This window comes from Podarcis cretensis (assembly GCF_951804945.1).
Source record: "Podarcis cretensis genome assembly, chromosome: 7".
Taxonomy (NCBI): domain Eukaryota; kingdom Metazoa; phylum Chordata; class Lepidosauria; order Squamata; family Lacertidae; genus Podarcis; species Podarcis cretensis.
Genome location: NC_137176.1, coordinates 68,239,768 through 68,253,975, shown reverse-complemented (window position 1 = coordinate 68,253,975; position 14,208 = coordinate 68,239,768). Strand labels below are relative to the sequence as shown.

The following is a 14,208-nucleotide window of genomic DNA, read 5'->3' as shown; positions in this document are numbered from 1 at the left end:
GTCCCGGAGCACCGCGGGGCTCCCAATTGGTGCAGGCGCGGCTGGGCGGCCCGCCCCCTTTGCCTTCCTTCGCGCGCCCCCTGCTAGCAGCGCGCCGCGGGGTGGGAACGTCGAGGCAAAAGAGGCGGGCGGGGCGGGGCGAGGGGGCGGGCGCTGCCGATCAGCTGTTCGCCGGATTCTATAACAACAAAAGGCTCTGCGGGGAGCGCAGACTGGCCGGTGCAACAGGGCTCGGGGCGCCCGCAGGAGCAGCCTCCCCGCCATCTACCTCACTCCGCCGCCGTCCAGGCTCCGGATTTGCCCGGCTGCTTTGCGGACGGTGAGTGAAGGGCTGCGGGCGTCCTTTGTACCGGGTGCGTGTGGGTGTTTTTTGGCCACAAGTGACCTTAGGCGCGATATTCTTGGCGTTGGGTGCGCGTTCCGTTTGGATGCGGCCAAGGGGGGGAGGGAGAGAAAAGGAAATCTGGTCTATTTTAAGAACTGGGCACGGGGGATTCCCACCATCTCCTCCGCCTATAAAGTTTAGTATATTTATATATCTGGCTGCTGGGCAGAATCGCTTACCCACTGGCCCTTTCCTGCGTTCCGCTTTCTGGGAAGGGTCCGTCTCGTCCCTCTGCAAAGTTGTATGCAGAGATGCGGGGAGGGGGGCGAATAACACCGGAGTTCATGCAGGGAGAACTAACTCTCAAAGTCTTCTCTTCTCTTCCTCCCCCCCCCCCCGGCTCTACTTCCTTAAAGGTAAATTACTGCGCGATCCTCCTCCCAGCTTTGTCCGTCGCTCGGCAGCGCCTTCCGACTGGGCTGCTCACAAACCACTTGTGGCGTAGTTTTGCCAAGCAGCCTCGCAGCCAGCGAAGCCGCTTCCCTGGAAGCGAGCCCCGCAAAATTCAGTTGTTCCTACTTCCTGGTTAAGCCTGCTGCGGGTTTCTTCTGAGGCTGAGATCGTAAAGAAAAGAAAAGAAAAGAAAAAGCGCCTTATAACTTGTTCTCTCGAGTACCTTAAGGGGTGTTTTCGTTTGGTGATGGTGGTGGGGTTGTTTTATTAAAATTCGCGGAATTAACTCTTATTTTCGTGAGATCTAGCAGTCTAGCCCATAGCCCGTTATATATAAATTAGTAGTTTTTTAAAAAATAAAATAAAACACTATCCCTAACATACTAACTTGAAAGGAGAGCCCCACTGATTTCGGTGCGACTTTTTATTTCAAATAAACGGCTCCTGTGAGTGCTCGGTGCCAAGTGATTTTATCCCGATGTGAGCTCGCATAGGATCGCATCCTTCAACCTTACTATCGCCAGATCTGTAGGATCGGGGCTCGGGATCCCCTTTTCAATATCAATTGCGGGCGCGCGCGTGGATCCCGGCACCGTTCCGCGCGCGCTCCTGCGGAATAATAATCCGGCGCGGACAAACTTTATGTACCCGCGGAGGAGGGCGCGCGCGTTTGCCCGCCTGCCCTGCGCGCTCCGTCTCCGGAGCGGAGTTTCAAACTGCTGGCGAGGGAGGCGCAGGGTGGAGTCCGGCGCTGATCTGGGCGGGCGGAGAGCAGGGGACCTCCCTTTTCCCCCTAAAGGGCGGGGGTGAAGGTCGTCCTGCGGCCAGGGCCGTGGGGCGTGGACAGAGAGCTCTCCGGCCTTGGAGATGTCCTTTCCAAGCCAACTGCCCAGGCAGTGCAGCCGATCCACGCGCCTTGTGGATGCCCTCCGCTTCCTCTCCCCGCTTTCTACCCGGCCTTGCGGTTGGAGCAACTCCCCCTCCCTTTTGTCTCTCTGTCCTTGCCCGCCCCCTGGAGAGGGAGTGGGGGGACTGAGGCCGAGGAGGAGCTGGGGTTGCCTGATCCGCCCAAGGGGGCTGGAAAGGGATCGGGTTGCTTCCCCCCCCCCCCCGCCTCCCGCATATCCTGTTTTGTTGACAGTGCCGAGAGACCGCCCTTCCCTTGGTGTAAGGCTTCCGTCTCTTCCCGTCGGGGCGGATCTTGGACTCCGAAGTTGAGTCGGGTTCAGGTGTGTGACTAACCTCGCCGGAGCAGCCAAGCGGCGCCGCCCGGGGAAGAGGCAACTTGCGCGATCAAAACAAACCAGGAACTGGTGACTCACGGCCGCCAAGGGAGGGGAGAGGGGGGCAATCCGGGTCGACACCCCGAGGCCCGATACCTGCCGAGGCCCCATCCTGAAGCCCAATATACATGAACAGACAAGAACAAGCTATGCGATCTGGTAAACACTCACAACCCCGCCCCCAGGGGTGCCAACTTAAATAAAATATTGGGGGGCCCAGGTAAGCCCTGCCCTACATAATTGATCACAAGATGTGGCTCGCACATACCATTTGAATGACAGTGCCCTGACCCCCTGAAATATTTTATGGGGCCCCCAAAGGGACCTCAGCTCCTAGGAGTTGGTTCCTATAACACACACACAGCACCCCCTGTGGATAAGCAGTTGTGTAAGTCACTCCTTACGTAACTACAGTTAGGAAGGTACCTTTGGCAGTGCTTCCCAAATTTTACACACACACACACACACACACACACACACACACTGTGCCATAGATCACTTGAAAACTGGCAGACCACTCAAGATTTCTCTGCCTGTTTGTAGTAATTGTGATGTGTCGTGCTAGATGACTTATTATTCTTAATTGCAGTTTAATTGCTTCGTATGGTATTATGATTTACAGAATTCAGATTGCAATGCAGTAAAATGTAAAAGCAGCAATAAAAAATCAATACAGTATGGGCACAACCACAGATCCACACTGTGGACAACCTGGATAAAGCTCTGGTTGACTGACTACAGTTTGAGACCCCTGCCCATTGGTCCACCCAGTGTCTGCACTGATTGGCAGCAGCTCCCCAGGGTTTTTAGATGGGGATCTTTTATAGCTTTACCTGGAGATGCCACCAGAACAAAGCTGGGACCTTCTGCTTTTGCATGCAGCTGCTGATCAGACTTCATGGCTCCTCCCCACTGAGTATAGTGGGCCTTCTCCTGTGCAACTTTCCAATAGGAGTTCCTGATGCTTTGTGGGGCAAGGAAGTTAGTTGCCCCCCCCCCGGTGTGTTTTAAAGTTTCACAAGTATTTATTTTTCCACAGAAGGCTCTAGTCTTTGGCCAACTGTTCTGGACTTGCATTTGTTTTGCTTTGCAAGTACATTTCACATTTGATGCAACCTCCGAGCATTTGTCTGATGCAACCTCTGAGCATTCCGATAGGCTTCCGAGGGCTTTTGGAGATGGTTGTGGGTGGGTGGATGGAGAATGCTTGCATGATTGCTTTTCAGCTCTTACGGTAGGCAGTTTCAAACTTCTAAGTTCTCTTTAAGACATTGCCCACCCATGTAGTGGAATGTGGTAGTAGAATTCTTCCATGGTAAAATTAACAATACCACTTCAAACTGCACACAGGTCAGGAATCATTTTTTTTAATCCTTCACTTTGTTTATTGTAAATATCATTTGATTTGCAGTCCATTCTTCATGGCCATTTTTTCCCTGTCTTTCAACATATCTGTGTCTCCTCTTAATTGGTGTCTGTTTCTGTCTCAGTGGTAACAAAAAACAAAATGCAAATACAGTACTTTTTTTAAAAAAAAGATGGCACCCTCTAATGGCAGCCTGAAATAGCACAGTCTCTTCTGTTAACTTCATTCTCCTCTATATGTCGATCAGACCAAAGTTGTGCTGATTGGATTAGGGGGAGCCAGCCATTGTTCAAGCTTTTGCAACCTGTTTTCAGTTTTCATGGAGCTGCCTTTGAAAGCAGTGAAAATCAACAAGAAAAAAAGTCCTGAATGGTGCAAAAAAAATATTTTATCAAATGATTTACCTGCTGGCTGCTGCCTACTGCACAGCTTTGAGCGAGCTGTCAGAAGTGAGATGCTCGACTTTGCAATGAGGTCTCCTCTGAGTTGCATCTCACTGCCTTGAGACTGGTATCATTTTGGCAGTAGGCAGTCGTACCTCTTTGCCCAGGCTTTGGTGGAGGGCTGAAGTGTACTGCATATTTGAATTAATGTTGCAGATGCATATTTGGTTTTATGCTGTTTTAATAGTACTGTTTCATTTTTATTTAGAATGTGCATATTTCTGCCCTGGGACTATCGGGTGAAGGGCAAACAATGCTCAACACTAAATAACCCACTCAAGACAGTGCCCCCTCCTTGAGAGACTCTGGAGAATCTGCCAGTCTGAATCTGCCCACTCATGTCTGAGAATCTCTCTACAAGGCTTTTGCTTTTGGATGATTGGGTGGCTGCAGAGTTAAAAACTGAAGGGCTTATGGGGAAAAGGTGGAGGAGTTAACTGGTTGTTCTGTTGGTGCCTTTTAATCTATTGTTCTCTGCCCTGAGACTTCAGAGCAGAGTTGGCTACAAAATTAAACAATTCACACAGTTCTCCCCATGTGTAAACGAAACCCCGCCAAAAAAAGTCACTCGCTCTAGCCCATGGGTAGGCAAACTAAGGCCTGGGGGCCAAATCTGGCCCAACCACCTTCTAAATCCGGCCCGCGGACGGTCCAGGAATCAGCATGTTTTTACATGAGTAGAATGTGTCCTTTTATTTAAGATGCATCTCTGGGTTATTTGTGGGGCATAGGGAATTGTTCATTCTTTTTTTCAAAATATAGTCCGGCCCCCCACAAGGTCTGAGGGACAGTGGACCGGCCCCCTGCTGAAAAAGTTTGCCGACCCCTGTTCTAGCCTGTGACTTTGAGGAGAAGTAAATTGAAGCAAGGGGTAGTGAGAAGTATTATTTAAGGTAGATCTGGGGGAAATTCCAGGCGGCTTACCCAAATTCCTAGAACATGGGTGGTGATTCTATTCTCTTCTCTCACCCCCTACCCCCGTGCATCAAGGTGTATCTGGGAAAGAATTCCTAAGTAGCAAAAGCCCTGAAGAAAAAGAGCCCCCAGCACTGGAGCTCTGAAAATTAATATAAGGAATCAGATAGTGCTGTGTACAGGATGGTGCCTGATTGGGAAACATTGGGGTGGCTTAAGAGGGCAGGGATCGGACCTCCTTAAAGAAGCCTGTCCTGGACCTTGTTCCATTGCTCTGCTTTCTACCAGTCTTTGTGTGTGTTTCTTACTTGGTTTTCCCTCAACATTTTAATACTGCCCATTTACAGTAAGTTTGGGAAACATAGATCAGGTCTACTGAGATTACGTAAACCGTATAATGTGCCATTACTTTCGCGTTATCTGGCTGCCTCATGCCCGCAGACAAGAACTCTCTCGGTGTCATCAGCATTAAGACAATTTCCATAAGCTAGTGAGACTCCCTACCTGAGCAGCTGGAATCTCGCTGCAGAATACTATCCTGATAAGTGAAAGGGGGGCGGGCAGAGAAATGCTACTTTTAACTTAAAACCTACACGTCTGAGCCCCCTGCTGGAAACAGTGATATTGCTGATCTTTGAAACGGTGAATGTGGTACTATAGAACTGATGGACTTTCATTTCTGTAAAGCTTATCCCTAGAACACTTAATAAGAGGTGAGAAGGAGGGTGATAAGTTTGTCCTTGCAGCTGAGTTGAAACATCTCTGAAGAAAATATTTGGATTAAGAACCAGGAGTTCCAGAACACGGGCTGTTCTTTAGATACAACCTTAAGCCCTAGCGCTTCCAGGAAACTAACTACTGTTGGAGACTAGAGAGAAGGAAAGCATTCTAATTTGGTGATAGAGCACATGCTTTATATGCAGAATGTCCCGGGTTCAAATCCTGGCACCTCCAGGCAGGACTGGGAAGGGGGGGGGGACCTATGGAGCAGTGGTAATGGCAAGTACAATATGATGGTTCAGTGGGCAGAGCTGATTACCCCGTGAGCCTGGTTTCACCTATATGGGCAAGTATAAAGATGAGAGAGATGAGGAATCTTAATTGCCCTGCAGTTGCCTCAGATTTTCTATAGTGGTATTGTTTTCTCTTTTTTAAAAAATGGAACTACAGTGGTACCTCGGGTTAAGTACTTAACCTGAAACTGTTCTTAACCTGAAGCACCACTTCAGCTAATGGGGCCTCCTGCTGCTGCCGCCGCGCCACCGGAACACGAATTCTGTTCTCATCCTGAAGCAAAGTTCTTAACCTGAAGCACTATTTCTCGGTTAGCGGAGTCTGTAACCTGAAGTGTATGTAACCCGAGGTACCACTGTAATGCTTTTGAAATGCCACTGGTTGTTTTGTACTTGAAGACACCGTTGGAACCAGCTCCCCTCTATAGAAATTTGAAACTGCCTTTTTATTGTGCCATTGAATCTACTTGATAATGGTGCCTGCAGCTCCATGTGGCTCAGTGACAAATACGGGTTGCTGCCATGTAATGTGTGGAATAACTCCTGAACAGTATGTTTTCTGTGTGTGCATGTAGCATTAAGACTTGGTTTTTTCCTATCTTTTTTGCAGGATTTTGTAGCAACCGTTTACAAAGAAAGCCATGCCTCCCCATGTTCTGTGCCTAAGCAGATAAAAGTATTTGTGCACTTTAATCTTCTACCTGCGCCCTTGGCTAGTACATTGTGAACCTGTACCTTAACTCTTGAATACGAAGACGTTCCAGCCAGAGTCTTGTTATTGCCTTAGTAATGTTCCAGAGGCTGAATAATATGTTTGTGGGAGAAATCAATAATTTGCCCAGGCAAGAGCCAGAGTTCAGCGAGAAAGAAGAGGAGGAGTGGATTCTGGTGGATTTTATCGGTAAGATCTCCATTTCAGTATAATTTCTGCATCAGGAAGCAAGCTTTATTTTCTGTTTACAAAGGTTTTTTTTTTTTAATTGCAGGGAATATTTCATGTTAAACATGAAATTGTGTAAGGGGAAAAATAAATTAAAAACAGCTTGTTCAAGCTGGGAAAATATCTTGCCCTCATCACAAGGCATTTTCCTGGGCCAAGTTCCATACTGCCAACAAATTTCCACAACTCAGTAATTATAAATGGTTGATCTCTCCTCTTTTCCCCCTTCCCTTGCCCCAACTTTGTTCAGTTATTGTAGACTGTAAGCCACCCCCCAGCCTCTGGAAGGATTTGTGGGTTGGTTCAGGTGCTTACCTTAGCGTAAAACGGCCGATGACCAGTTGACATGCTATCACCAACATGCGGGTCCTTTTGGACCCAGAAGAGGAGGGTAGTGTGTGTAACAGGGCAATGCATGCTTATGCATTGGGGCTGGGATTGGAACCCCCATGCGAAATGTTCGCCACCTGTATCCTTATCCCTGTAGAGGAGGAGTGGGCATTTATGCCCTGCTCTTTCATGGAAGGAGAATCATCATCCCGTGTAGAGATCTGTCATCTGTCGTGTAGAGATTTTGTCATTCCTGTGTTTTTACACTGCCTATTGCACTAGTGTCCCTATTCTTGTGCTAGCACAATGGGATTTTGCCCCCATGAATGCTCACGCCATCCCCAAATCTGCTCCAGAGGTTGGGGAAAACCCCAGGAGACATTTAGGGGGTATTGGGGGGGGGGGAGGAAAGGGAGAATATTCCATAGCACTACTAAAAAAAAGTTGCACTGACAACAATAATCATAGGTGAGTACAACCGCTTATTTTATTTATTAGACACTTGTTACCTAAAAGGTCTCCCCACCATCCATTAGCGGTATAAAATAGTGGATATTTTGTTCTTTGCAAACTAAGACTGGGGAACCTATGGCTCTCTGGATGTTCTTGAATTCCAACTCTCAGACGCAGCCAGAACGGCCAAGGCTTGCGGAGTTGTAGTCCAACAATATCTTGAGGGGGGGGACATATTCTTTGCACCTATTGTAAACCATCTGAACTCTGGCTGCGTCAATCAACCTCGCCCATCTATCTCAATGGCTGTTGTAACTCCCAATAGACACCTGTACTAACTTCTCAATGATTGAAGAGGAGGAGGAGGTGGAGGAGGAGGAGGAAGAAGAAGAAGATATCCATAAAGCATCGCCTGTGGACAATTCACCCGTCTGCTCTTGTCTGCCTCCTTCCTTGGAATGTTTGGCTGATGCCAGTGAATCTTGCTTTATCCAGTTTGACTCGTGCCCCATGGAAGAGAGCTGGTTCATTACGCCACCTCCATGTTTCACTGCGGGTGGCCTGACCGCTCTCAAAGTGGAAACCAGCCCCTTGGAGAACCTTCTGATCGAGCATCCCAGCATGTCTGTATATGCAGTCCATAATACCCGCCACAGCCTCAACAAGACAAGCTGTGGTGGTAATGAGGAGGAGGAGGAGGAGGAAGAAGAAGAAGAAGAGGAGGAGGAGACAGAGCCTCGTGATGTAAGCAATCCTAGGTAAGATATTTGCTCCTTGATTTGTACAGAACAGAAATAATGTTCATTAGGGAGAAAATATTCCTTTAAAATTAGCACATTTTGGAATACAGTCAACTTCCTCAGACGTATGAAATGTTATCCTTCGTTGGTGGTGGGGTGAGCTCAAGACACCTAGCAAAACTCCCTGTGTGCAAAAGAAGCTTTTCAAACATGTGCAGAACACCCCGCACATCATCCCATGACTAATCTCCTTAGTATGCTCCATTTTCCTTCTCTATTTCTCTTCCCCTCACCCCCCCAATTCTTCCCACTGGTACATTTCTACTTTTTCTCTGTATTTGTGACACTACTCCCTCCCCCACCATTTCCCATTTGGTATATGCCCAACCTCTCCCCCTGTGATTTTTTCTATCCTTGGTACATGCAAGGATTTTCCTCTTCTCCGTATGGTACACCCTCCTTCCTACCCACCCCCGTCATGAATGCTCCTATTACAATGTTCTGATCTAATTTAATGAACCCCATTTCCTCTCCTTCGTTCCTCTCCTTAACTTTCTGTCTACCTTTCAAAACACACATACACATAATGCATGTCCCCCTCTCTTTAACAAGCACACTCAGACCACACATCCCTCCCTTCCAGACCATATATGCATACATAAATCCATCCATCCATTCATCCTTTTGCAGGCACACACAAAGAATACTTCTGCCCATCTATCTCAAGAGTACACCTTCACATGATGAAGAAAGAGTCCACCACCAGATGCATTCAGGCCACATGCATCCAGCGCCAGCCCAAAGAGGATTCACGTACATTGAACTCAATAGCAAACATTAATCTGTGCATGCGCTTTGCCTAAAGCAGAAACAGGGCACAGGGTCCTCCATATATTGTAGAATTCATCTCCCATCCACCCTAGGGAGCTTGCACTAGTAAATATTTTGGATGGGCAAAATACGGACTGCAAGAATAAGGATCTAATCAGCTTTCTTCTATTAGCAGCTAGTTAATTTTTACAAGATGCTGGAAATATTTGGAAAATTCCACTTTAGAATATTGGTAGGATAGAACCGTGAACTGGACCCTATCTGAATAGTTAATCCAAAGTTCATGTGTTTACATAAAGGCATAACAAAAAAGATATATTTAACATGGTGTGATTTTATTAAATACAGTAGTAAGTAAAGGTAAAGGTACCCCTGCCCGTACGGGCCAGTCTTGACAGACTCTGGGGTTGTGCGCCCATCTCACTTAAGAGGCCAGGGGCCAGCGCTGTCCGGAGACACTTCCGGGTCACGTGGCCAGCGTGACATCGCTGCTCTGGCGAGCCAGAGCCGCACACGGAAACGCCGTTTACCTTCCCGCTGGTAAGCGGTCCCTATTTATCTACTTGTACCCGGAGGTGCTTTCGAACTGCTAGGTTGGCAGGCGCTGGGACCGAGCAGCGGGAGCGCACCCCGCCACAGGGATTTGAACCACCGACCTTTCGATCGGCAAGCCCTAGGCGCTGAGGCTTTAACCCACAGCGCCACCTGCGTCCCTAAATACAGTAGTACCTCAGGTTAAATACTTAATTCTTCCGGAGGTCCGTTCTTAACTTGAAACTGTTCTTATCCTGAATCACCACTTTAGCTAATGGGGCCTCCTGCTGCTGCTGCGCCACCAGAGCACAATTTCTATTCTCATCCTAAAGCAAAGTTCTAAACCTGAGGTACTATTTCTGGGTTAGCGGAGTCTGTAACCTGAAGTGTATGTAATCTGAAGTGTCTGTAACCCAAGGTACCACTGTATATCATAGAAGCAACAAAGGATTCAGTAATTCCAGCAGCAACAGACCACCTCACACTTCCACTTCATTTGCTGAATAGTGCCAAAAAGATGAAACAGTCAAAAATATAAACAAGATTCATTTAACTGTATTCTCTTATGTACTAGGATAGGATATTGGAAGGGTGTATTTGTTTTAAACATTTTGTGATGCCAATCCACCATCACAACATTTCTTTTAAAAATCTCCTGCCCTCCCTGACCATTTAGCTATTCAGGCTGCGATAGATGAGAGGTGTCATCCAGCAACCTCTGAAGGGCTCCATGTTAGCTCCCCTGGGCCTTTTCATTTGCCTCTCCCTCTGGACCCAATCCATAGCACCTTCCCGAGGAGAGAAGGCAAAGGCATATGTAGAGGTCTCTTCTCCTTACTCTCAGGAGCAGCAGCAGGGCCAGAGATCAGCAGAGACCACCCTCTGAGAGACACACACTGGGGCATGGCAGCTGCCCAGCCATGCCCACCCTTGATGCTGCCCCTAAGCAGGATTCTTAAACCCACAGAACCAGATCATTACCACATGACAAAGAGCTACCTTTGTGCCAGCCACAAGCACACACTGACTTGTGTCACTGTCACCAGAGCGTTTTGACACGCAGACCATCAATGGTTGTGCCATAACCTCTCTCTCCTTTGAATTCTAGATCAGAAGCCCAAAGTGAAAGGGGTCAACACATCCGATGCTATTTTGCAGCAATCACTGCTCACTCAACCTTTCTCGAACAGACCAAGAGTTTTCGTCCTTCCCAGTGGATAAAAGAACACAACGAAAGACAATATCTGAACAGAAACTGCCTCCGTCGCCAAAACCTCACCAGGGATTGCTACTCTCGGCAACTCAAGAACAACGGATTGTTTGTTCACCAGCCTTGCCAGCGTCAGTATAATTACTGAGGGCATCTTGCGTTGTTGTTTTTTCCTTCTTCAAAAAAAATATTATCGGTTGACTTGCTGTTTGTATTTTTCATGTGTAGGCAATGAAGGTGAGATCAATCTTAGGCTGATCATCAGTTATTTCTACACAGTCACTAAGTGTTACATTTAGGTTGTAAACCACATTGTTGTAACCGTGTGCTCCTCACAGAATGACTTTACTACATTTTATTCATGGCTCGGAAACATATCAGTACAATAGTGCTTGTGTGACTGGGGGTTTGCTCTTTTCGTTTTTGTACATGACTTTCTAGAACCTTTTTATGATGGATGGATGGATGGGTGGGTTTGTTTTTATATTGGCCTTTTTAACCAAGGCAGAGCAGGCGACACATCACTTTGTAGTCCAAATGCAGTTACAGAACTACTCAGGGTCAGCCATACACTTGCAACGATCTGTGTATACTGTATATCCTCTTAACCTAATGGGCGTGGCTAACCTTTGACCTGCCAGATGTTGCTGGGCCACACCTTCCATCATTCTTGGCTGTTGACCAACCTCGCTGGGACTGATGGGAGTTGCAGGTTAGCAACTTCTGGAGGGCCACAGGTTCCACACCCTTGCTGTTAACATTTGAACACAATTATTAAAATGTGATAGACTGTATGGCATTGAACTCTGAATGACGAGCGAATTGTCTATGGGGCAGGGAAAGAATCTTGTGTGACCTGACTTCCTCCCATCAACTTCTCCATTGCTCAGTGTGGCTTAGCCAGCTTCATCCACAGAGCAGAGCCTGAAGCAGGCATGCAAGTGAGGGTCATTGTGGTATGTTGGACCTTCTAGACCCAAAAGACAGCGACAAACATTTCCAGTGTCTCAGGCTATAAAATATAAGTATAGAGACAGATGATCACTTGACCAATACTCGCCTTCACTTGAAATACTACCAGCTTAACTATTTTTTTTTAAACGAGTTAAAAAAAGCAACCATTCTACTATAAAGTGGTCTATTTGACCATTTAGTCCAAATAAGTTTTAAGAAATATGTGGTGGCAGTCTTCATCTGTCTACAAACTAATATTTGAGTCTAATGCTTGACATCTGGAGTTCCTCAGAGCCATTTCTCTGTTTACTTCCATACTAGGATATCCTGAATTTCAGCCAGTTGTTCATTTTTTTAAGTTACACAAACGTTTTACCTTATTTCAGTGGTTACCCAATACTGTTAAGCTTTTCTCAGTTTCATGGACAAACACCACAGACATATTTATAAACTCAGGAACGCTTCAGTGTTTGACTGTGGTCCTAGGTACACTTGTTTAGAGGTTTGCCTAACTGAAATAAAGTATTAGCAAATAGGTCTGTGTAGGTTCTTAGCCTTCATCTTTTGTCTCCAGAAACCATTCTCCTTCCTGTTTATAGGAATATTAAAATGAAGATTACCTTGCCCACCTTATTTGTGTATGTTAGCAAACGTTTGAAATTAGGCTTTCTAGTTGAGATATACAAATATTCCTTACCATTATTTTACTGGATAACTTTCTAGTGATGGAAGCTTATCTTTTTTTGAGGTAGACACACAAGCTTGTTGCACAAATATATGTGCTTTTCAGTTCTTAATATTGGAAATTGGGAAAGGAATGATTGCATTACATCATTATGTTTGACTCTTAATTGTCTTGCATATTTATGTTACTAGTTCTATAATGTGCCTGGAAGTCTTGGACTGTTAGAATTTTTTTGCTTTTCTAATGCTATGTGTTTTGTGAGTAGGTATGACTTTTTATATAGTGTGTGGGGTTTTTTTTTAAAAAAAATGTATTAACTTGTAAAAGTGGGGGCCTTGTGCTGTACTGAATGGTGATTCAATAACTTTGCTTAAACTGTTTTTTCATATGTAATGTAAACAAAACTGTGCCTTTTTAAGTGACTTGTATACAGCAGACTTGAACTTGAAGACTAAAAAAAGGGATATTTCTGTTGGGATAAATACTGTACATCAGTCTATGCATTACCAATGGCAGCTTCTTTCTAGAGACATTTTTGTTTTGTCCTTGTAGCAGTTCTTTAGATATTCAAGGTTCTAGCACCCTGATTCTACAATATACAGTAATATCTCAATGTAGCTTGTGCTTGAGTATTTACTGCAAATCTGTTTCCTGTGCAGAAAATGAGACAGATACGCTATTATGGTACTTATTAAACATAACCCCTTTGGAAATGGTTATTGCAGTATAGCAGGTGCATACTTCAGCTGGTTCTGTATACCATTTAGTTTTGTGATGGGAACCTGTCGCCCTTCTGAAGTTGCTGAACTGTAACTCCCTTTATACCTGACCATTGCCCATATCTGCTGGGATTGATGTCCAACAAGCAGCTCAACGGCAACAAGTTGTCTATGTGACTTCAATGTGTTTATATATTTCCCCCATGTTCCATCACATCTATAGGATCTGGCTTATACAGGGCGGGGGGCATTGTTTTCCCATTTAATTCCATATTAAGTTACATTTTCCATTTATATTAATTGCATTCCTTTTGTTTCTTGATGGTTATTCTTGTTTCTTTTTATGCCTTGATTTCAATGGGAGATCCATCCAATCTTCGGCAGACTGCAACCTTTTGGTGATCCCCACCTAAATGGCATAGGATTTGCCTTTGTTCATATATAGAAACAATATCAGACCTGCCACATTTCAGATAGCTTAGACCAGGGGTCAGCAAACTTTTTCAGCAGGGGGCCAGTCCACTGTCCCTCAGACCTTGTGGGGGGCCGGACTATATTTTTTGGGGGCCGGGGGAAGAATGAATTCCTATGCCCCACAAATAACCCAGAGATGCATTTTAAATTCTACTCATGTAAAAACACGCTGATTCCCGGACCCTCCACGGGCCAGATTTAGAAGGCAGTTGGGCCGGATCTGGCCCCCGGGCCTTAGTTTGCCTACCCATGGCTTAAACTGTGCTGGCAGCTTCTGAAGGGGTTGTACAGTGGTACCTCGGGTTAAGTACTTAATTCGTTCCGGAGGTCCGTTCTTAACCTGAAACTTGTTCTTAACCTGAAGCACCACTTTAGCTAATGGGGCCTCCTGCTGCTGCCGCGCCGCTGCTGCACAATTTCTGTTCTCATCCTGAAGCAACGTTCTTAACCTGAAGCACTATTTCTGGGTTAGCAGAGTCTGTAACGTGAAGCGTATGTAACCTGAGGTACCACTGTAATTCAAAACATCTAAAGCACATC

General features: G+C 46.1%; 1 protein-coding gene across 4 annotated transcripts; it reads left to right on the top strand.

The window, feature by feature from the left end:
• Positions 1-161: 161 nt before the first annotated feature.
• Positions 162-13,192, top strand: TP53INP1 (tumor protein p53 inducible nuclear protein 1). Of its 4 annotated transcripts, XM_079984759.1 has the most exons (5): positions 1,902-2,007; positions 2,944-3,042; positions 6,409-6,699; positions 7,847-8,279; positions 10,735-13,192. In XM_079984759.1, the coding sequence occupies exons 3-5, from the start codon at positions 6,588-6,590 to the stop codon at positions 10,982-10,984; spliced, it is 795 nt and encodes a 264-aa protein (XP_079840885.1). In that variant the 5' UTR covers positions 1,902-2,007; positions 2,944-3,042; positions 6,409-6,587; the 3' UTR covers positions 10,985-13,192. The 4 variants fall into 4 exon arrangements, with proteins under 4 accessions (XP_079840883.1, XP_079840884.1, XP_079840886.1 ...); XM_079984757.1 differs by lacking the exons at positions 1,902-2,007; positions 2,944-3,042 and adding an exon at positions 162-319; XM_079984758.1 differs by lacking the exons at positions 1,902-2,007; positions 2,944-3,042 and adding an exon at positions 184-353.
• The last annotated feature ends 1,016 nt before the right edge of the window (positions 13,193-14,208 follow it).